We start from the raw sequence: 22,281 nt of genomic DNA, 5'->3' as shown, positions 1-22,281 counted from the left end.
GTAACTAACAAGTATTCAATCCCTCCAACCAAACAACTCTTAAAAAGTTATAAATGGGTCATACCAATAACATATCTCACCAATAAATTTACATCTTTTTAATGGGTCCCACAAAAAATAGTATAAGTCTTATTTTAGAACAAGTACATATTAAGTACTATTTTGTTTTTGCTCCAATGATGGTACCTATTAGGTACTAGTATTTAAAAAAATAAGTACTACCATTGGAGATGGTCTAATTAAACTTTTGGTCTCTATACCTTAAAGTTGAATAAGTGAAGTGTCCGGAGTTCGAACCCCGGCTCTTACACATATACCAACTTAGCTAAGCTTACGGGGACCTTTTGGTCTCTATTTTATCACACTAAAAAATAAAATTCTTCTATCAAAATTTTTTAGTTTCTCAATTATCATATTTATTACAATTTTGATTCTAATTCATATTTTTTACTCTTAGAGTGATAACTTCTCTCCAAATTTACAACCGAGGCAATAAATCACCATTTTTTGAGAAGAAAAAAAAAACATTTTAGGAGTAAAAAAACTAGATTGAAACCATTTTTTGTAACAAAAGTGATAAGTGAGGGACAAAAAATTCAATTTTAAAATATTTTTATGAGGATGATAAAATAGATGATTAAAAGTGTAATTTAGAGTATAAAAAAAAGGCAAATGCTAACTAGTACCTTCGGGGTACTCTTTAAGCTCTTAAATACTGCAGTACGTAAGTTATTTAATTTTTTTTATGGGAATGTGTAAAATCAACGCATTGGAAATTGTAATGTTTAATTTTTGGCTAAATTGTACTTTTGGCCCCCTATGTTTCAGAAAGTTGCGTTTTTGGCTCTCTGTATTTAAAAATAGCAGTTTCGACCCCCTATGTTTATCTCCTTTTGCAAAAGGTCAATTTTGACCAAGTCAATGCTGACGTGGCAAGTCACTTAAGTGACTCGGCTGACACATCAGCTTTTTTGTCACTTATTATTTTTTTTTTAAAAAAAGAGGAAGAAGCACGTGAGGTAACCAATAACAAAAAAAAAAAAAAAAACGCAAAACCGTTTCTTCTCTCTTCTCAATCGCAAAAATTTATCTCTTCTCAATTGCAAAACTTTGATCGATTTCAACTATGAATCAATTGTAAGGTCTCTTGTTCGATTTCTATCGTGAATCAATCTCAAGTTTTGTTGTTTGATTTCTCTATTCCAGTTATTTCGTTTTGAACCCTAAAATACCCTGTTGGTTGGAGATGAAGACCGTATGTACTGCAACAACACGTGAAAGTGAAGGTTTGAGTAAGACAGAGGAAGATTATACGAGTTTTACTGTAATTTGCATCACTTATTAATGAATCAAATTGTGTTTTGTTGTTATATTTCAAATCAATTTGTAATGTTAGAATTGAAATGAAAATGGAGAAGAACTTGTTCTATTTTAATGTCCTGTTGTTATTGGTAGCCTACACTTTTTTTTTTGCCTCACAAAATAGCTAAAATTCATAAAATCAACAAAAACGTTCACAATAGCAAAAATGCAGGAAGGAACATCTCCGACAGAATTCCATTTCCTAATCAAAAATAGGCTCTTAAATAAAGTTAAGAAAGTATCACTATCTGAATTCTGAACCAAATTCCATTAACAAAAAATTATAAAAACGCAAACATAACATCCCTCTTTCCTTCAGACTAAAAGAGTAGCTCGTGTGGCTTCACACCTGCCTTGAGAGAAAACCTGGCACAAAAATAAGTCTTCAAGTCTGGAACAGTCTCAATGGATTTTATCAATGCAGCGTCCGCAGTTTTCTGGTCATCTTTCTTTTTCTGGGCTTCCTTTGAAAAGTACTTATCATCAAAGTTATCCACATTAACACCAGAGATATCTACTTTGGTAGATGTACCAATCACATAGGACTGATTCACACGTCTCAAAGGAACTCCATTAATCTTGAAGGGGCCATTTACAAGAAGCAATCCAGATGGAAGCTGCTTCAAAAACCTCACGTGATTCTTCCTTTTTTTTTTTAAAATAAAATAAAATAATAAGTGACAAAAAAGTTGATGTGGCAGCTGAGTCACTTAAGTGATTGGCCACATCAGCGCTGATTTGGTCAAAATTGACCTTTTACAAAGGGGGTAAACATAGGGGGCTAAAACTGCTATTTTAAAATATAGAGGACCAAAATCGCAACTTTTTGAAACATAGGGGGCTAAAAATCTAATTTAACCTTAATTTTTTGAATAAAAAATTTGTTTAAATGGAATGCTTAAAGAGTGCCTCCACTCGATAACAAGACCTTAAAAAAATAGTAAATTGAATGCCACTTAATAGTATATTAGTATGGAACAAATAAAATTTAAAATTTTAAAAGGAGAATTATTTATTTTTTTTACAAATAAAAGGAGAATTGTTGACCACTTTTTTATTCAATCAACCAGGGCGGCGGATTTGGTATGATGTAATGTAATAACAATGGTCTGATTCCTGACCAAAAAAAAACAATGGTCTGATTTCTTTTAATAAACCGCCCAAATTAGATGGAAAATTTTCAGTGCAAAATCAACTATCCCTCGTCAACTACCTATACAACTCAACTATCCTGAAAGGTATGCATCAACAGAAGCAATTCTGGAAGCAATATGTTACCTAACATTATAATGTACTTTTTTTGTGCAGTACACCTGAATGAGTAAGAACCTATTTTTACAAGGAAAATAGTAAAACCTTTGAATCATCTCATTTAAAGATAAATATTTATTAATATATCATAATTGACTAAATTATAAATGTAGCCCTTGGCATAGTCGCTATCAAATTGTTCTGTATATTTTGTTGATTGCTGAAGACATATGTATTGGTGGATTGATATACTAGCCAGGTGTTAAAGCAGAACAAAGGGGAATTTTAAATTCTGTACTTCTAGGCTAATATTCCAAACTTTGAGTAACTTAAAAGTACAACAAATCTGAGTTTAGCATGTATTTTATTTGATGAAATTGTTCACGTCAATTCTATATATACCCTAATACATCTTTCCATGATGTTCTCATCTAACCCGCATTCTACAGTTGCGAGTTATTACCTAGTTTATCATTATGGCTATCAAATTACCAGCAGAAAACACTTTTCCAATCATTTTCCTGCTTTTAGCATTATTTTCATTATCTAAAGCTGAACTTCATGCTCATTACTATGACCAAACATGTCCACAATTGGAAAAAATAATTTCAGAGACAGTTCTTAATGCTTCTATCCATGATCCAAAAGTCCCAGCTCGTATTTTGAGGATGTTTTTCCATGACTGTTTCATAAGGGTATGATCTCTCAATCTCATTCAAAACACACATGCAATATGATGTTTTCTCTTTAGGCCCCCCAATGGTTCTCCCCCCCCCCCCCTGGGTTTTACTTTTTTGTCCTTCAATAAAAACTTCGGTTGCTACGAACCGAATTTTTTTTGCCTTGAAAAAAAAAAAAATCGGTTTCTGTTAACCGAATTTTCCCTGAATTTGAACTAGAAAAAACTTCGGTGTCTGCGAACCGAAGTTTTTAGCAAGGGCAAAATTGGAATATTTGGGGTATAAAAGATACATGGGAGGCCTAGAGAGAAAACATCATGCAATATTCATGCTGGTGAAGTATTTTATTGACCAATGGGTTTGTAAACTTGTAATGGCTAATGTTCAATGATAGGGTTGTGATGCATCGATATTGCTGGACTCAACTACCAGTAACCAAGCAGAGAAAGACGGCCCTCCTAATGTCTCAGTTCAATCGTTCTATGTAATTGATGAGGCTAAAGCAAAGCTTGAGTTGGCTTGCCCAGGCACTGTTTCTTGTGCTGATATACTTGCTATTTTAGCAAGAGATGTGGTGGCCATGGTAATATCTATGTCTCTGAGCTAGTTTAGACCCGCAAAATTCTTGGTACTTCTTTTTAGGGAGCCATTCTATCAAATAACTGTATCCTAGATGCCTCTATGTAGACTAGATATATTTGGCAATCTCACTAAATATTCCATAAAAGAATCCAAGACATTCAAAATGAAATATTTAGAATTTCTGTGCAATATAACCACTCACTACTGAAATTCTTGAGTAGCATATAAATTTTAATTTAGTCCAATCTATTTTTATTTTTTTTGACAAAATTTCGTCCAATCTATTTAGTATGTTGGGTATTGATATTTATATATTTGCATAATGATCCATCTGTGGAACATTAGCATATCTTGAGGTAAGTTATTTATTAACATTTCTTATTTGCTCCGCCAGTCTGGAGGTCCTTATTGGAAAGTACTAAAAGGAAGGAAAGATGGAAAGGTATCAAAGGCATCTGATACCATCAACCTACCGGCCCCAACCTTGAATGTAGGTCAACTCATTCAGAGCTTTGCTAAGAGAGGGTTGGGAGTTAAAGATATGGTGACTTTATCTGGAGGACACACTCTGGGCTTCTCACATTGTTCTTCCTTTGAGGCTCGTCTTCATAATTTCAGCTCATTGCATCATATTGATCCAAGGTTGAACACTGAATTTGCACTAGACCTAAGCAAGAAATGTCCAAAACCAAACAACAACCCAAACGCAGGACAATTCCTGGACTCAACAGCATCAGTGTTTGATAATGACTATTACAAACAACTGCTGGCTGGAAAAGGTGTGTTTTCCTCCGATCAGTCACTTGTTGGTGATTACAGAACTAGATGGATTGTTGAAGCATTTGCAAGAGACCAGAGTTTGTTTTTCAAAGAGTTTGCAGTTTCAATGCTGAAACTTGGAAATATAAGAGGCTCTGATAATGGAGAAGTGAGACTTAAATGCAGGATTGTGAATTGAGATACTTTAGAGACTAATTTGTCCCGATTCTTTTTTGTCTTTGCACCACTTCAGTTATTTACTATATTATCATAAACTTGTTACTACTTGTGTTGAAATAAATGTAATTTTATGCCTGTATTGTATACCTCATTTCAAGAAATGGTATAAGAAAATTGTTCATTTGTGCACCAAAGCAAGAGTTATTGTAAAACATTGTTTTCCAAATATTACACCATCATCTAACTTTTAAACACTTCTTTAATTCTTATTGAGGTTGGGATCTTGTAACTGAGTCTCCCATTCCATGTTGACAGATCCCAAGCCACTTCCATTCTATGAATGATTACGGGTGTAAAAACTAATGTTATCCCCCAAAATTTAAAGAATATGCAGCATTCATACAATATATATATATATGAATTTCAAACTGCAAACAAGATTTTGAGAAGTTCTAGTCAAGGCTCAGCTTAATGATGTCTTACACTTGAGAAGAGTGATTCAAAATGTTTTCAATAGTTTAAAATCTAAACGAATTTAATGCTGGAAAATGTCTTTTAGTGTTCAGGGTATTGTAATAACCTAATAAGGTTCTATAAACTTAAATCTAAACAGGACACAAGTGGCAGCATAGTTAGAAATAACATAAACATATAAACATCTCATAAGAGTGTCAGCGAATTGTTAAATTAAAACTGATCAGTAACATTGTAGATGGGAATGGGATGGATAAACAAGCAAGAAACATTGCTACAAACCAATATCAAGAAATAACAGAAAATACCATCATAAAAAACAACAGCTTCCCATGCTATTCAACTTCAAGTATCGATTAAAAAGTAATTCCTAAATTTTGGAACAATTGAATTCATAAATACTCATACTGTTCAAGTAACAGGATCTTTATATTATAGTACTAGACTGCGCTTTTTAATAATATTCAGAGTGGGCAGCTGATTTAAGTAACCGGATTTTTTCGTTAGTTATTCACCATAACTTCCAGATTTTGTTTGTATATAACAGTACATTATCTGCGGCATAAAAATGCATACAGAATATTTTTAAGTGATAAGCTAACATATAGAAAGCCTTCAGAAAAAGAATATACCAGAGATTATCTGATAGAAGACACGAACCATTCTTCAAGCAAATACAACATCCGAACGAAACACATATTTGACACCCTTTGTAACATTTCTGGCTTCATGCAACAAGCATTTATCTCCATGAATGTGCAACAGTGCCATCCCTTCAATGGGAGCAACCTATGAAATCAATATTGTATCAACACCCGGGACAAATAGTCATGCCCCAAAACTTCCATCAAGCAACATCAACACGTATTTTGCAAAAATAGAATAGAATAAAAAATCTACCTCGGCCACAATGCTATTTCTTGAACCATAGAACACTGTTTCTCCTCCAACTAAACGATCAAAAGATGAATCTGTAGGTTTATTGGAATCATTTTTAGCCTTTGATTTAAGTTCACCAGGTCCACCACTTAAATAAACAAGCAAAGTATAACGAGTCCTTTTTCCATCTCCAAGATCATTACTTTCATCAATATGTCTTCCAAACCTTTGACCAACCTTGTACCTGAAATACAAAAATGCATGACAAATTTAAAGATATCCGATGAATTTTCAATTGATTAAGACAACATAAACAAAATGCAATGTTCCAAAAAAAAGCTATAGCATACTGTTAAGAAGTCCCACATCGGTTGAGAGATGGCCTGACTAAGTGTTTATAAACTAGAGGCAATCCTCACCTTACAAGCCGGTTTTGTAGGGTTGAGAGTTAGGCCCAAAACTCATTTCTAAGACATACTGAAAACTTAGGCTCATCTTGGATAAACAACTTACTTACGTGTTTATGCATAATTTCTATAACAAAAGATAAAATAAAATCAAAATGTTTTCATATAAGCTATACACTGTTTTCATAAGCAGAAAACAAACTTATCGACAAGCCAAAAACAATCATCAAACTCTCGAACAGTCTCACAAGTTCTTAGACAAGTATACAAGCTCAAATAAGTCGATCCAAACAGGTCCTTAGGCCCATCTTGGATAAACAACTTAATTTCGTGTTTATGCATAATTTCTATAACAAAAGATAAATAAAAAATAAAAATATTTTCATATAAGCTATACGCTGTTTTCATAAGCTATCATGGAGAGCTTATGAAAATAAGCTGAAAACAAACTTATTGACATGTCATAAACAATCACCGAACTCTCTCGAACAGTCTCACAAGTGCTTATGCAAGTATACAAGCTCAAATAAGTCAATCCAAACATGTCCTTATACTACTACACAATAAACACTTGTATATGCTAATTGCTAAAGCATAAAAAAGAACCTACCTATATAATCTAATATTTGGATTCAAACCTACAGCGGCTTTCCCTCGAATTCTTATATCAGAAAACAGTTTGTTAAGTCCAGAATCCCAAATTGAATCAGCAAGAACAGCATCATTCACCGAGATTCGATCATTATCTCTATAAGCTTCACCTTTAGCTGGACCTAAACTTCCTTGATGAGCAAAACCAATTCCTTCAGCAGTTTCAATGAATGCTTTTGATTCAGCAGATGAGAAAAAATTCTGAACCTGAATTCTTGAACCGAAAAATCATCAAAATTAGAATTATTCACAAATAATATAAGTAAAAATTGGCTAAAAAAAAAAAAAGAATGAGAGAAGAAAATAAGGGTGGAATAGTAACCGTGAAGAGATCGAAATCTCGCAAAGGAGTAACGTGAAGATTGTTTTTGGGTTTGATGGAAGGCCATTTTGGGGCATTTTTTTCTTTTCTGTCTCCCATTTTTCTCTTCCTCGCTACGATCTCTGTCATTTTGCTATTGCTACCGATGTTTCTTGCTTTCATTACTTTTGTAATTGGGTTGGCCCAATTTTCGTCCAGTCCATGACTTACGAACTATTGGACCTGATTCGGCCCAATTGTTTTTTTTTAATGAACAACTAAAACAAATAAATTTTAAATGGGAGTTTTTATTTTAATTTTTTGACAAAAAATTTAAACATATTATTCACCAAAAAAATAAAATAAAATTAACATATTCGATTTTTATATATTATCCAATGTGTTTATGGAGTCTTTGACTTTCTTGCACTCATTTATGTTTTATGGACTCGATATAATAAGACTAATCCTTTAGTTGTCAATAAGATATTTGATTTTTTACAATTAAGTTGAACTATCTTTTAAATGGATAACTTCAAAATTTCATAAAAAAAAAAGGATTTCAAAATTTAACTCTTTTTTTAGAGGAGAATCATAACATGTTACTTACTCATCCAAAAATATGTTGGTAAATGGTAACATTGTGTTTGTTTTGAAAAAACTTGGAGTATAATGGATAAGTTAGAGAGTACAAGCATAAATGATGATGATGATGATGATGATGATGATGATGATGGATCAATAGTGTGTTATCCGCAATAACTTATGTGTTTTGAATTTTGATTTATGGATGGTCTTTTATTAATGAAATTATCTTTTGTTAATGAGTTTGGCGGCATTTCAGAAGATTTGAAATTCGTTTGGGATAGTGGATTTAAAAAGATTGAGCTTCGGGTAGATTTTAAAATTGTTGTGCATACTTTGAATAGTAATAGAATGGGAATTGTGGTTGGTTGGCGGTTAATGAATCAAATTAGAAGATTGCTTGCTTTAGATTGGAAGATCAGGATGTGTCACACGTATCGTGAAGCTAATCGGTATGCAGATGTTTTGACATACATGAGATGCTATCAAGAGGATGAATTGACTTATTATGAGCATTGTCCAGCTTAAATTAGTTCTTTATTGTTAGTTGAGGTCATGAGAATTATTATCCCTCGTTTAGTGTCTATTTAGTTTCTTTTTGGACTCCGGTCTCTTTGTATAAAAAAAAGGTTAAACTAACAACTGTATATTTAACATTTGTTAAATTGGTAGTGAATCAAAGTTTTATTCAATACTCCATAAAAATTGGAGTATATATATATATTGTTATTACTTGAATCCCATAAAAATGTAGTAGTACAAATAATAATGCAAGAATACCCTTATCTTGTTACAAAATAAAACTGCTATGCCTACATTATTACCTAACCCTTGCTCTTACCCTTATCACTTTGTCTAAAGTAGGAAGACGGAATCTGTACTTATGGAAAGGTCCACTACCTTTTCTATGCTTTAATTTCTTGTTGATGGCATTGTATACATGAAAAATCATGCATGTGATCGATGCCAGTAGCAAAGGGAAAGACACACATAAATTTATCAAAATCATTACCTTGTGAATTTTGTGGCAAAATATATTTTATATGTGTATGCATGCATTATTGTGAATTTGTGATGCTCATTTTCCCCTTTGAATTCAGTTGGAAAGCTTTTGGGTTCTGCCATGAGAAAGTTCCTTCTCTTCCAAACTTGAGAACTCTAGTTAAGAAAATGACACCACATGCAACCCAATGTGTTTGTTTTTATCTGTTATTGTTATAAAACTAATCAGCTATATTCCTATTTCATGACTCAATAGAATTTCTTTATGAAAGTTCATATTCTTAATACTCTTCTGATCTCTCTTTCTTTTCTAACATTTTCCAACAGGACAAACAAAATCATACAATGGTCCATATTACAAATGTCACTGAGGCCCTTTCCGTGAACAAATTACCCTCTGCCAACATATGTTCCGTAGCTGAAAAAAGTTCAAATACATCATCATCATTTTTCATTTCAAACAATTAAATGGCCATTTTTAAGCCCCCCCAACATATGTTCCGTAGCGTAGACTCTGTTCCTCCCTGCGTGTAGTTCACTTTTTTTGAGATTCTGTAATGAGTAGATACTTCCACAGAAGCATAATCGATTTTCTAGTTAAATACATTATACGAGATGTTTTTCCATACTTTCCGCATTCAGTTTTAGTTATTTCTGCACCTTCCGACTGACCTGACCAACATATATGGATCCCAGCTCAACCCCATTTTTCATTCACGCACTAAACTCAATTGTGTTAGACATGAGGGAATCAAATCAATTGGCGAAATGGCTGGTTCATGTACTATAGAGTCATGTTTTTTTAACTTGATTTTAAGGAGATACAATTTTTTTGGTACACAAGGAAATACTCTTTTTCTTTTAAAATAATATTTTTCTATGTAAGCTTTTTTTTTTGGACCAATAAAGTAAAGAATCCAAATGTGCATAAAAAACACAAGTGAAACTTGTCTTCAGTCGATCATTTACAATTTTAGATTCTGTGCTTGACATCATCACAAAATGTACCAAATTTTATTTATATCTATTAGGCCTACACATTAAAGGGCATATGCATGCAAACATGTCCTCCATTTTTGTGTCTCTTATTATTTGTTTGGATAATTTACATAAACAGGGGAATGGGGTCGACCTTTAGCAATTATTTGATTTCAGTTTCTTCCCATAGTCAATAATGGATGTTTTTAAAATTCAAAGCATAACCTTTTATGTATACCCAGACAGTACTATGAGACATATATATTCTCTATGAAAAAACTTTTGTGCTATAATGTAAATGTAATGCTTGAATTTATATGTCCTGTTGTGAAGTATGGCTTGGCTTGCCCCATTAAGACCCTACCATGCCTTCAATTTAAGTATTATGACCATAACAGACGCTCCTTTTCCTATATCTTGTCATGTTCGAATCTAACGGCTCTTACAACTAGAGGTGCTCATCTGGTTCATCTTGTAGCTAGATACCCTTTGTCTGTGTTTTGACTTCACTTGGTATTTCAAAATGCAAATCTCAAGGGCTAGCTCAAACAAAGAACATAAGATATAATAATATAGAACTTTGAATAATCAAAATAAATATATACAAGAAAATGAATGAAGGAATACATCCTAGTTAATTGAAAGTATATGATTGGATTGGCACTAGTAGATATTGATTTTTAGTATATCATATTTAAGTACTATTTTAGTATTTTTCAAATTTTGAAGATATTTATTATTTAGATTGTATGCAATCAAAACTACATACAGTCTTGTAGTCAGAGAAGATCTTAATCGAATAGTTAAATCTTAATCAAAATTAAAAGTAGCCTTTTCTTTTTTAATATAAATCGTTCGATTTAATCAAATAGTTAAATTATTTCTGACTACATAAATGCATACAGTTTTGACTATTGTGATCCGAATATATATATTTTTGTATGATAGGAGAAATGATTCCTTCCGATGTGGATTTTCACTTGAGGGGGAGCAATGAGAGATCTCCCCATTAAAATTCAATCACCTTTACTCTCTCTCCTGGATATGTGGATAAGATTGCACTAAAAGGACGTCGAATTAAGGCACATCCACAAGATATTTGGATCCTCTCCTATTGACCTTCTTCTGTTGTCTGTCCTGCACCAATAACAATCGTAGGATCTCTGTTGTTGTTTCTCTATTTAGACCACTTTATTTTTCTTTACAATCTCAACCGTTAAATTAAGGTAGAAGAGATGTCAGAACACATAATCCAAATCCATCCACATAACCAATCCTCTCCCATGTGATAGACATCAAATAGTGCTAATAAAATATGGAGGTGAAGTGTAAGAGGGGAGCAAGAATGATGTAAGGGCGAATCTACAAAGTTTTGCGCATCCTGCTGCAACTGAATCTAGCTATAGATGACCTCATGTGTTCAATTAAAAAAGATAGTATATATTATTCATTATAATAATAATAATGTACAGAACGTTCATATTTCATAATGCACGATGCAAAGCCATATAACGGACATTAAGCTAGTTTTCAAAATAGATTGAGATTGAACTAATGCATGGTCATGTTCTCATGTCAATTACCATGACACACACATCCAATTATTTGAAATTGTAGAAACCAAGTTTGTTAGATTAAAGATCAAACACACGGGGTCTTATTATAGAGGATTAATTAGTTTCTACAGTATATCACATGCTGGTGTCTGAAAATGTCTTGACCTTAAATAAAACCATCTGAGGAACTTAAACTAAAATGACATATCTGTCTCTTTCAATAATTCTAATCCAACACATTATCAAGTTGATGAAAATTTTACCGGAAAAATCTAACTCCTACTATATCTATAGAAAGAGATGAAGTTTGAGACGACTTTATAAAAAGTAACATTCAACTTATAAATTGATTAAGAATATAAGAATTAATTAGTCTAGTTAATAAATTGATTTTGTAAGAATGAGTTAGTCTCAATATCATTTTTTTTATAAATTCACAAGATTTTTCATGGACAACCACTAACTTCATTGAGAATTTACAATTGAATTTACGGATAATGTGTACCATTTGACCAATTATGGGCCTTTCAAACTGTTGATTGGAACAACATATTGGCAAAGAGCAACCAAAGTAACTTTGACACCACACATTCGCCCAACATTTTACGACATTTGATTTATGGGTCATCTCAACATAAACCAATAGATGTGAATAGAAGGTCTATCTATTTGTGTTCGTGCATGTTTGTTTGGTATCATAGTGAATTTTTTGAAATCATAGTCCTCTTCATGATTCTATCAAATTCATTACAAATTCCAGCATGCACATAGTAAATGTTTGGCATCACGATAAACATATTGATAGAAAAATTGAATATATGAAGGGTTTTAAAAAATGTAATAAATTTGCAGCTAATTAATATGGAAGGCAGATAATTGGGACCACACTAGAACCAAGCAGACATATTAGAAAAGGACAATCAATGTACTATTGAACTACACAAAAATGAAAGAATTATATAAACGAAATTCGAATCTATATAGGTAATAGAGAACACTTGAGAGCAATATCTGGTCCCAATTTTATTTGACATCATGATTACAAAATTTACAATACTTACCATGCAAATACAAAAAGTATATGATAATCTAAGTGAAGTTAAATTAACTTAACTTTTTATAGAGCCTGACCATGAGTAGGGTAATTTTATCATCCTCAGAAGAGTCACCACTTATTCTGTCACCAAAACCTGCAAACAATTTGTGACCACGTGGTGTTCTTCATATATTCATGACTCATTTTAAGTTCAACACATGGGGTAATATTGTAGATTTCAATTATGTTGCTAACTCAATTGGATTGGAGCAGTCTGAAAGAAACTGAGTCTGAGTTGATTCATTCATCATTCATTCATATTCTAGCTAGCAATTCAAAGACATTGAATAGCATTTCATTTTGTTAGGTGTATTTGTAAGAGATGAAGTAGCTTAAAATCAGTAATTTCAATTCTGATATCAATGCTCTGGCCAAAATTAAGAGCCAGTCAAATCCTAGGCTCTGATGTTAGAACAGTAAACATTATGAATTTACATTCATTATTTAGGTCTTCATAGTTACTACTATTTTCCAGTGGGGCATGGCATGGCACACTAGCTAACAATAGTATTAAACGTTCTGTACTGTTTTCTATTGTATAAATAAATTATAAGCTGTTCATAAAAAATAAAATAGGCTTTTACTTGTTTATCATGTGATTTGATGCTCTGTTAATTTGGGACTAATTAAAATGCAAACAGCAAAAATGGGAAACGAACTGCGGCTGTCCGATCGTGAACCAATGACATAGATTATTTCGTACATATTTTATAAAGGTGTGACATCAACCGACCAATCTTAAATCAATGACTCAAATTTGTTACCGCATAAAACTGTGGCATATGCTTACGGTAGGGAATCCTGGTCCACAAAAATGGATGCAAAATAAAAAGAAACCAAATTATGATATGAGAGTGTTAGTGTGTCAAAATACCATATGTTAATGTTATATATGATATGATAAGTAATTAATAATAGAAAGAGATCCTTTTTCAGCCAAAATTCGAGTGATTTTAGTTAGAGAGTAAAAGATAATTGAGAGAGTCCTAGTGAACATATATTAGTTGGTAGGGACATTGCATGTAATATATATTGTTTTTGGTAGAATGTAGGTAAAAATTTTTGAACAAGCGTTTCAACATTTTAAAATGTGGCTATAATCTTTTATCATATATATTGTATTTATAGGATTTTCTACTTTTTATTCTTTAATAAATAGAAGGTACTATTGCTACAAGGCCATAATTGTCATGACATTGACATGCACACAAAATTGGTGTGAATATGTATTCTTTGATTGTAATAATATGCAGAAAACAAACTACATTTATTTTATAAAATGCATTTTATTTTAAATTGCTAATAGAGATGAGAGACTCTCGTTTAGTAAAGTGAAGAAGAACAAATTAGGAAGAATGTATTTCAAAAAATAATGAAAAGTAGTGTTTTGCCATTTTCATTTAAAAATATTAATGCTAGATCTGCTTTAAGAAATTGCAAAAGAAGATGATGAGGGAAAATGTTATTTTATACTAGTTATTAGTTGAAGTGAAAATAAAAACAGAAAACATAAAAAAGTAAACAAGCCATTGACCTTAAACTCATCAAATTATAACTTTCAACTTTTAGAGATTAATCAAGACAACACCATTCAATTCACAATATTCACAAATGTAGTAAAAAAAATTATTAGGTGGAAATGTTTCATGACTTAACTATTCTACTATGTTTTCTTATTTACACAAAGTAGGCTTCATAAGTAACATTAATTTCTTTTAGTAAAAAAAAAAAGTAACATTAATGGCTTTCGTAAAAAAAAAGTTAATATTGCTACCATTTTAAGAGCTAACATCCACAACAACTTTCACTCTATTGCAAGAGATTTAGTAGTAGACTGATAATACTTTTTATTTTGACGGTGTACTTTACTCAAGTCAATAGATAGTATTTTTCATAGTCCAATTCTCAACGAGAGCATCAATTATTATTAACAGCGTCTTAAGTTAATGGAAGAGTCCACTAATCTAAAAAAATTAGTCAAATAAATTAAAGACTTTTATAACTTGAGTATCCCATTGAGCTCTATTAAGTACTCCATTAACTACTCATTGTTAGACTAAGATATATATGGGGAAAGAAATGTCAAAGCGCCTAGTTAATGACTTCACATTCATAATAAAAGAAGCATTTGTATTTTCAAAATATTTTTTTTTTTTTGGTAGAGTGTATTTTCAAAATATATTTTGGACAAAGAATGGATATAACTCCATAATATAATACAGTAATAATTTGGCTGGATGACCCCCCAAAAAACGGAAGGAAAAAAACACAAGCCGATTATAATTATCAAATGTCACTTTCTTTCTTCGTACCAATTGGACCGGGACATTAAATTCGAAGGATATGAAAATATTAATATAGAAATAAAAACTGAAAGTCATAAATCATAATACAGTCTTATTCTGATACTGATCGTGATTGCCTCATTCATGAGTTACAATTTTTTGTGATGGCAATATCGCGGATCCCAAATATATTGCCTTTACCATGACAAGATGTATGCAAGGGATAGGTAACGTAAGAATCACCTCTTGGTTAGGATCAGTATGTACGTATTGTATATATATACGGAAATCAGATTTCTACTACAGTATAATGGAATAGTTAAATATATCACCCATCTCATTAAAATTAAAATAAATAGCTGAAATTGTTTTATTGTGTAAAATCGACTTTAAATTTAAACATTTGTATCTCAAATAAATTACTGAGATTTATTGTAGCATAAAACTTGTTGCATAACAAGTGTATGTGTCACGTTACCAATCGTTAGTTTGTTCAGTGGTGATTGACGCCGAACTTGGTAGGGAGGACCACGATTCGATCCCCGCAACTGCGATCGGGATGAGACTGGAACCACTTGATGACAGAACTGACCTCCGAACCAGATTAAACTGGTGGTGAAAAACAGAAAAAAAAGTGTATGTGTCACGTTTGATACTTTATGAATGAGAAGATCATAGCTATAGATCAAATATATTAAGGTTTTAAATAAACTTATTCTGAATTGGACTTTCGGCCCAACAACCACGGGAAACTCTCCTCACCATTCATCAAGCACAACCTAAATATAGCAGGTCCAATAACGCACGCCTCTGCCCAACGACTACAGTATCCAGTCATAGTGTAATGGTTGACATCAGAATGGTTGACATTTACTGTCAATCATGGTTTCTCGGACGTTTTTCAACAGCCATTGGTGGTATCATTATGCTCATCAATGGTCTTAGCATAGTAACGAGGACTGTATATACCCATCTCATGCAAATGAGTTAGGTGCATTTTATTCTTAGTTCCATGTAAGATCGACTATGATTAAGATACCATCATATGTTTTTCAACTCATCTATATAGTTGTTATTCTTAACCAATGTGGATATCTTCATAGTTCTCTTAATAATCCAATCGTATGTATAGTGATTAAATTTCTACAATGGGAAGAATGATTTGTCTAGCACAAATGAAACAGTAAAATTTAATAGTAGTAGTAAAATTTATAGTACTATACTATAGTACTTATAAGGAGACATATCTAAGTTGTATTTTACGATTTGATAATGAAAATTCAAATGCATAATAGTGATAGGAAGAACACACACGTTTAGTGTCCCACCATTGTCAGATTGAGCTAGAGGTGCGTGGTCATATCGTCATGTTGCTCATGATTTCTTAATTCCATTACTGATCACAGTTCCCAATGAGCTGCAGAGTTGGTTTTCTCTGATTTTGTTGGTTCGCACCTAGCAACCTTGGGAGTGAGTGCAACAGGATTAGAGAGAGAGATATAGTAGTAGCAACAGCATTATTCTCTTTTCAAAAGTTTACACTATTTTATTAAAATTTAAAATATATAATACAGTAGTACTAATTAGTAACAGGAAAATGATAAATAAATTAGCTGCATTACATGATCACACAAAATTGAATTGTCCTTTAATTCCTTACATCAAATGTGACCGTTTTATGCCTCAAGGATCCGCTTTTCTCGCTTCTTCACCACCTTGTCATTTACTAGTACTATATAATATCAACAATCTTTTTCATATTTTCATCTCAACAATTCACACACACTCTCTCTCTCTCTATCTCTCTCTTTTGTGGTCTTAAGACTACTACTACTAGCTGGCCACATATCACTGTTATTATTATGTCATTTTCATTCTGATTTTCCACACTTTAACAAACCTTTTCCATATAACTTTTCTTGTTTTCAAACTTCAAATATCCACAAGTTTACCAATTATGGGTAAGGATAATTGGTATTGGGGTGGAAGAAGATCCTCCACCAACAAGAGAAAACCTGCAACAGATATCCCTTCTGGTTGCATGTGTGCTGTTTTTCAAGCCTTTGATTTTCATCCCTTTAATTTTTCCATTAACCAACAACATCAACAACAACAACAAAACACTTTCAACTCTGCTTCTCCCATACAAATTACTCTCCCCAAAGGTACCTCATTTTTCTCTCTATAAACTCTATTGCTATTACTACTACTTTGTTTTCTTACCACTTTCAACTCTACTTTTGTATTAAATCAGGAGCTGAAGCACCAAGGAATAGCTTGGAATCAGAAGATGGTACATCCTCATCCATCTCCAAAGAAGATAATTTCAAAATCCCAGTAAGTTTATCAACTAATAGTAGTGAATAGTGATGATTTTTGGTTACTTAATTAACTAGTTTTTGTTTTGATAAACCAGAAGAACATAAGAATCAAAACAGGTTCAGACAAAAGTTTCAATGATCTTAACTCTCCAGGAACCAAAACACCAACTTTGGTTGCAAGATTAATGGGTCTTGAACTTCTTCCTGATGCAAATTCACCCTCTTCCTCTTCTTCTTCATCACTCTCTACTCCAAACAGACAAGGCCATTACTACAATAGATCAAAGCAAGACAAAATCAAAATAATGAAACACAGACACAGCACAGACAGTGTCATCATGCGTTCATCTTTGCCTGAAACACCAAGATTGTCCTCAGAAAAAACATCATATGTTGAACATAGACTATCTCTCCAAATCAACAAAGAAAACAGAAATCTTGGTGAAGATTTAGAGACTCCTCGTTCTTCATTTTCAAAAAGGAAATTTTTTGATGATAACAACAATTGTAGAAGTCCAAGTCATTATGCAAGACAAATTGTTAAGCAGGTGAAAGAAAGTGTGAGTAGAAATGTTGGTATTGACATAACCAACACAGTGAAAAACAGAGAACAAGTTAAAGAAGAATTTGTTGGTCAAATCAGATTCAAGAAAGCTCTCAAACCATTAACAAAACCATTAGAAGAATCAAACCAAGGAAACAAAAACACATCTCATTCCCCAAGACTCAGCAGATTCAATGATACAAACCACAAACATTCACCAAAAAAAGACCAAAACCAAAATACACTCCAAGTACTAAAACAATCATCACCACCACCTGTAGTCAACATTGAAGCACAGGTTTCAAGAGTTTCAACAAAGCCAAAACTTCAAGCAATGTCAGAGAAGGAGGACAAAAAAACTTTCCCAAAATGCAAGAAAACAGCACCTGGGAATTTGAGTCCACGGAACAACAATAAGCCTCCACAGTCATCATCAATCAGAAACAAGCAAGAAGAATCATTCATTCTCCGACCATCATCATCAACCACTAAAGCTAATTATATCAAAACCAAAAGCAAGAAAACTCATCCACTTTCAAATAACTCTGTCCCAAATCTTCTCCCTCTCAAAACACACCCTTCTCCTCTAGCTACAAAAATCCCTCAAAAACAGGTACCAATATTTTCAATTTAAACTTTTTTACTGCAAAAAAAATTGCGTTTTTTAATTTATTTACACAATTTTTAATATTATTTTGGATTAACAACAGGTAAATGATGATGTCCAAGAAGCCAAAAACATGTCACAGTTATTTAATTGTTCGCGCCAAAAGTACACACTCGCCACCCGAGGAACCACTAACGGTTCAATCGCCGCCGCCGGAGCCGAAGAAGAAGGGCCAGAATATCAATACATTACAACCATTCTAAGCCGTACCGGAATACACAGAGCAACAATAACCAGCCTTCAACATTTTCAATGGTTCTCTTCAACACATCCATTAGACCCATCAATTTTCCACCGTCTTGAACTCTACCCAACAACTAATTCCTTAGTTTCAATTCCCAACAACCATAAAGATATAAACTTTACGCAGAAAAATCAAGTGGGTCCACGTTGTAACCGTAGATTACTGTTTGATTTAGTCGATGAAGTATTGTCGGAAATCCTCACTAAACCAAAATGTTACCGTGGGTTATTGTTGGAAACAGTTTGGAAAAAAGTTGGGAGCTTCCCACGTGCGAAATGTGAGGTTTTAGAAGACATTGATGGGTTGATAGAGATGAAGATGGTGATGGATGAAGTTAAGGAAGAAGAAGAAGAAGAGGAAAAGTTGGTAGCGGAAATTGAAGGGAAAGTATTGGAGATGTTGGTGAATGAAACGTTAACCGTTATGGTGGGTCCGTACAAAAAGAACGGCGTCGTTTTGTGATGGTGATAGTGGGAAATTAACAGGGGAGACATGAAACAGAGGGTGTCACATGGGATTAGAGTTCACGTGATGAGATTCTTCATGGAATCATCATCATGTCATGGACATGGACATGGTATGGAGTACTATGGATTCATCTTCCATGGAGGTTGAAGGTGTGTTGATGGTGGCCCCCTTATCATGAAAGCTTTTTTTGGTACTCAAGATTTTGCAGCGGAATCCATGGCCATTATTAATTTACCTCTGTCTTCTCAAGTTTTATAAATTTTTCTTGTGTATATTTTATTTGATTTATAATTTGAAGAAATTTATCAAACTTGATGAATGAATTCACTTTCTATTTTATCTTCAGTGTTAGTGCTATAGTTTTGCTGTAAATTAAAATTATTCTCATTTTAGTAAAAATATGTAATTTACACATTTTTCGTTTGTTTAGTAGAGATTCTCACACAAAAAAGAAACTAGTGTAGTAGGAAAAGAATATTGTCCCCTCCTCTACCACCATTTTTCTTTTTGTGTAAATCAAATATCTTCCCTATACGACTTTAGAAATTAATCTATCAAATTAGGTGAGATTCAAATTTTGCCACACATGATTAGTGTTGATCATCTGCGGACTTGAGATTTGGATGATAGGATGGTGGTGAATCGTTGAGTAAGGAATGTTGGTGGTTGTTGATGATGTCAGTGGCACCGACTTGAGAGGTATAGCTAGTGTTAGATATGACATACCCAACCTAACCTTTTTAGCAGGTTTATATAGGAGAAGAATTATAGGGTTTGTATAGGAATCTAGAACATTTACCTTTGCGCCTATGATGGCAGAGTAGCTTGATCGGGTGGTCTGTGCGTCCCTGTCAAACGATAAAACGTATGTTTTCAGTGTGTTTCTTTTGTATGTCCGCTTTGCTAAGTGTGTTTCCGATAACTCAGTCCAATTTGCGGATTGGCGTTAGACTAGTCCGAAACAAGTGTCCGAGGCAAGAATATTACTAAAACAATGTGCTGAAATCACCATTTTTTGGACCATCACAAATTTTTGTTTAAAGTATCTACAATATACTTTATTTCTTTAGAGCATACTCTCTTATTTTTAGATGAGATGGTAAGACATATCTTTTAACTTAATCAAAGGTTTAAATTCTAATTCAAACTTGAGAATATAACAATGTTTAATGAGAAAGAACTTTGTCACCCATCGTAATCCTTCCAACTTAAAAATTAAAATTAACCTTTCCAATTACGTGTAGATTGAGTATATCCAATTTATAAAAATAAACTCTGTTTCACCAATCACATTGGACTACGACTAATTTGATCCACAATGGTTAGAAACAGTAGAAACCTATAAAATTACTATTAGGGTGCGTTTCATTCGTAAAAACTGCAAGAACTGGATAGAAAAGGACATGACAGAACAAAATAATACAGGACAAGATAAAACTGTACCAAAACTGTACCGAAAAGATACAGGGCGATAATATTTTTATATTCGAAAATAAAATGAGTATTTTCGTATTTTTTATAGTTGTACTGTGGACAAAAAGTTGTCATGTGGTTCTGTGAGGACAAAAAATCTTGTTTTTGTCCTTTCCCTTGCTGCCTAATTTTTTCAGTCCCGTAACCAGTTTCAAATCAAACATGATACAACAAAAGTTGTCAAATGCAGTCCCTTATTTTTTAGCGGATCAAACGCCCTAAGAGTATTCAAATACTTGTGATATCGATTGACACTTTTTAATTAGCTTAAAATGTCAACGGATTAAAAGTAAATAAATTGTTAAGATCTAACTATCAATGTTTGAATCAATTACGATAACAAATCTTGATCTTCCCTTAAATGAATCACTCAGTATAAACTAGAGCCTACAGGCATCAAATCCATATTCAATATGGTCCTGCTGCACCTTTATAAATGTTAATTTATTGTTACCAGATCTTCAATATTAAGTAATGCAGATCCGTTACATACATAGAAATCTTGAGCCTAGTTTGCTTTCTGCTTTTCTTTTAATTTCTGATGTATCAATAAAATAAGTATAAACTAGAGCCTAGAGACATCAAATCCAAATTCAATGGTCCTGCTGCACCTTGTAAATGTTAATTTATTGTTTCCAGATGTTCAATATTAAGTAATGCAGATCAGTTACATATACAGAATGGTGACAGAAACTGAGATATAACTATTCATATCATCTCTTGCTTTTAGTAATTTATAAATTTTATATTTTTTAAATTATTTGTTTGAAATAGCTTATTATAATAGTATCTGTCATTAAGTTGAAGTCGTATTTTTTATTTTATGTTTGAATATATGAAAGAAATGAATTAAATAATGGTTAGATTATAAAACTTGGTATGCAGATACTCTGTTTCTTGCACCTACAAGACTAGAGAACACGGGAAGATTATAAAGAGGATACATCCCTTTTTGAACAAAGGAGAAAAAGTGAAATTTTATGCTTAGAAAGAATCATATTCCATCTGATTTTTGCATGAAAATTTGAGATCTACTCTTTGCATGATTTCATAAAAAAAATATGTCATTTTGCATGAATTCATTAAAAAAAGAAGGTAATTTTTGCATGAAAACGTGAACTTCAATGGCTTTTCCTTTTTCCTTTTTTGTTTTTGTTTTTTTTGAAAGCGGCTTTTCCTTTTGTTGGAACAAAAGTAGTTTAAAACAAAAGGAAGTGTTGAAAATGAAACCCTACTTCCTTTTTCTTTTTTACTTTTCGTTGCGAAATATTTTTTTTAAGCTTACTTTACCCTTCATAATTTTGGGATATTTATCTATCAACCAATGAGAAGAAACCACATAAATAAATTTGTATATAGTACTCATAACTAACTTGTAACCAACTTTTATTTCACATATGTATATGGCTTGTTCTTATTACTTGATGGGTAAATATCTCAAATTATGAATATGAGTTATTTTTCGGCGGAATTCCATTTTCGTTTAGAGTAAATCTAAAAAAATATATATTGCCATTAAAAATCTAAAAATGTTAC

The 22,281-nt window shown here is 32.5% G+C and overlaps 3 protein-coding genes across 4 annotated transcripts; 2 read left to right on the top strand and 1 right to left on the bottom strand.

Annotated features, from left to right (window-relative positions):
• Positions 1-3,011: 3,011 nt before the first annotated feature.
• Positions 3,012-5,004, top strand: LOC123899029 (peroxidase 66). The gene is made up of 3 exons (XM_045950087.1): positions 3,012-3,308; positions 3,688-3,876; positions 4,270-5,004. Exons 1-3 carry the CDS (start codon positions 3,090-3,092, stop codon positions 4,831-4,833), a joined length of 972 nt encoding a protein of 323 aa, XP_045806043.1. The 5' UTR covers positions 3,012-3,089; the 3' UTR covers positions 4,834-5,004.
• On the bottom strand, positions 4,864-7,682 carry LOC123899039. The gene is made up of 4 exons (XM_045950094.1): positions 7,548-7,682; positions 7,185-7,432; positions 6,189-6,411; positions 4,864-6,077 (listed from the first exon to the last, which is right to left on the bottom strand). Exons 1-4 carry the CDS (start codon positions 7,674-7,676, stop codon positions 5,955-5,957), a joined length of 723 nt encoding a protein of 240 aa, XP_045806050.1. The 5' UTR covers positions 7,677-7,682; the 3' UTR covers positions 4,864-5,954.
• Positions 7,683-16,289: 8,607 nt separating this feature from the next.
• LOC123902595 lies at positions 16,290-19,631 on the top strand. Of its 2 annotated transcripts, none has more exons than XM_045952362.1 (4): positions 16,290-17,193; positions 17,283-17,365; positions 17,445-18,506; positions 18,604-19,631. In XM_045952362.1, the coding sequence occupies exons 1-4, from the start codon at positions 16,986-16,988 to the stop codon at positions 19,264-19,266; spliced, it is 2,016 nt and encodes a 671-aa protein (XP_045808318.1). In that variant the 5' UTR covers positions 16,290-16,985; the 3' UTR covers positions 19,267-19,631. The 2 variants fall into 2 exon arrangements, with proteins under 2 accessions (XP_045808318.1, XP_045808319.1); XM_045952363.1 differs by having other exon boundaries at positions 16,634-17,193; positions 17,448-18,506.
• Positions 19,632-22,281: the final 2,650 nt, after the last annotated feature.

This window comes from Trifolium pratense, linkage group LG1 (assembly GCF_020283565.1).
Source record: "Trifolium pratense cultivar HEN17-A07 linkage group LG1, ARS_RC_1.1, whole genome shotgun sequence".
Lineage (NCBI taxonomy): Eukaryota > Viridiplantae > Streptophyta > Magnoliopsida > Fabales > Fabaceae > Trifolium > Trifolium pratense.
The sequence above is the reverse complement of the archived record's forward strand: the minus strand, read 5'-3'. Positions and strand labels throughout refer to the sequence as shown.

Bases quoted from the DNA above. Each gene is read 5' to 3' on its own strand.
- LOC123899029 (XM_045950087.1), top strand. From the start codon at position 3,090: ATGGCTATCAAATTACCAGCAGAAAACACTTTTCCAATCATTTTCCTG. The intron at 3,309-3,687 runs GTATGATCTCTC...GTTCAATGATAG, and splicing joins TCCATGACTGTTTCATAAGG to GGTTGTGATGCATCGATATT. The intron at 3,877-4,269 runs GTAATATCTATG...TTGCTCCGCCAG, and splicing joins CAAGAGATGTGGTGGCCATG to TCTGGAGGTCCTTATTGGAA.
- LOC123899039 (XM_045950094.1), bottom strand. From the start codon at position 7,676: ATGACAGAGATCGTAGCGAGGAAGAGAAAAATGGGAGACAGAAAAGAA. The intron at 6,412-7,184 runs GTAGGTTCTTTT...TTTGTATTTCAG, and splicing joins CCAAATATTAGATTATATAG to GTACAAGGTTGGTCAAAGGT. The intron at 6,078-6,188 runs GTAGATTTTTTA...TTGATTTCATAG, and splicing joins GAAATAGCATTGTGGCCGAG to GTTGCTCCCATTGAAGGGAT.
- LOC123902595 (XM_045952362.1), top strand. From the start codon at position 16,986: ATGGGTAAGGATAATTGGTATTGGGGTGGAAGAAGATCCTCCACCAAC. The intron at 17,194-17,282 runs GTACCTCATTTT...GTATTAAATCAG, and splicing joins ACAAATTACTCTCCCCAAAG to GAGCTGAAGCACCAAGGAAT. The intron at 18,507-18,603 runs GTACCAATATTT...GATTAACAACAG, and splicing joins CAAAAATCCCTCAAAAACAG to GTAAATGATGATGTCCAAGA.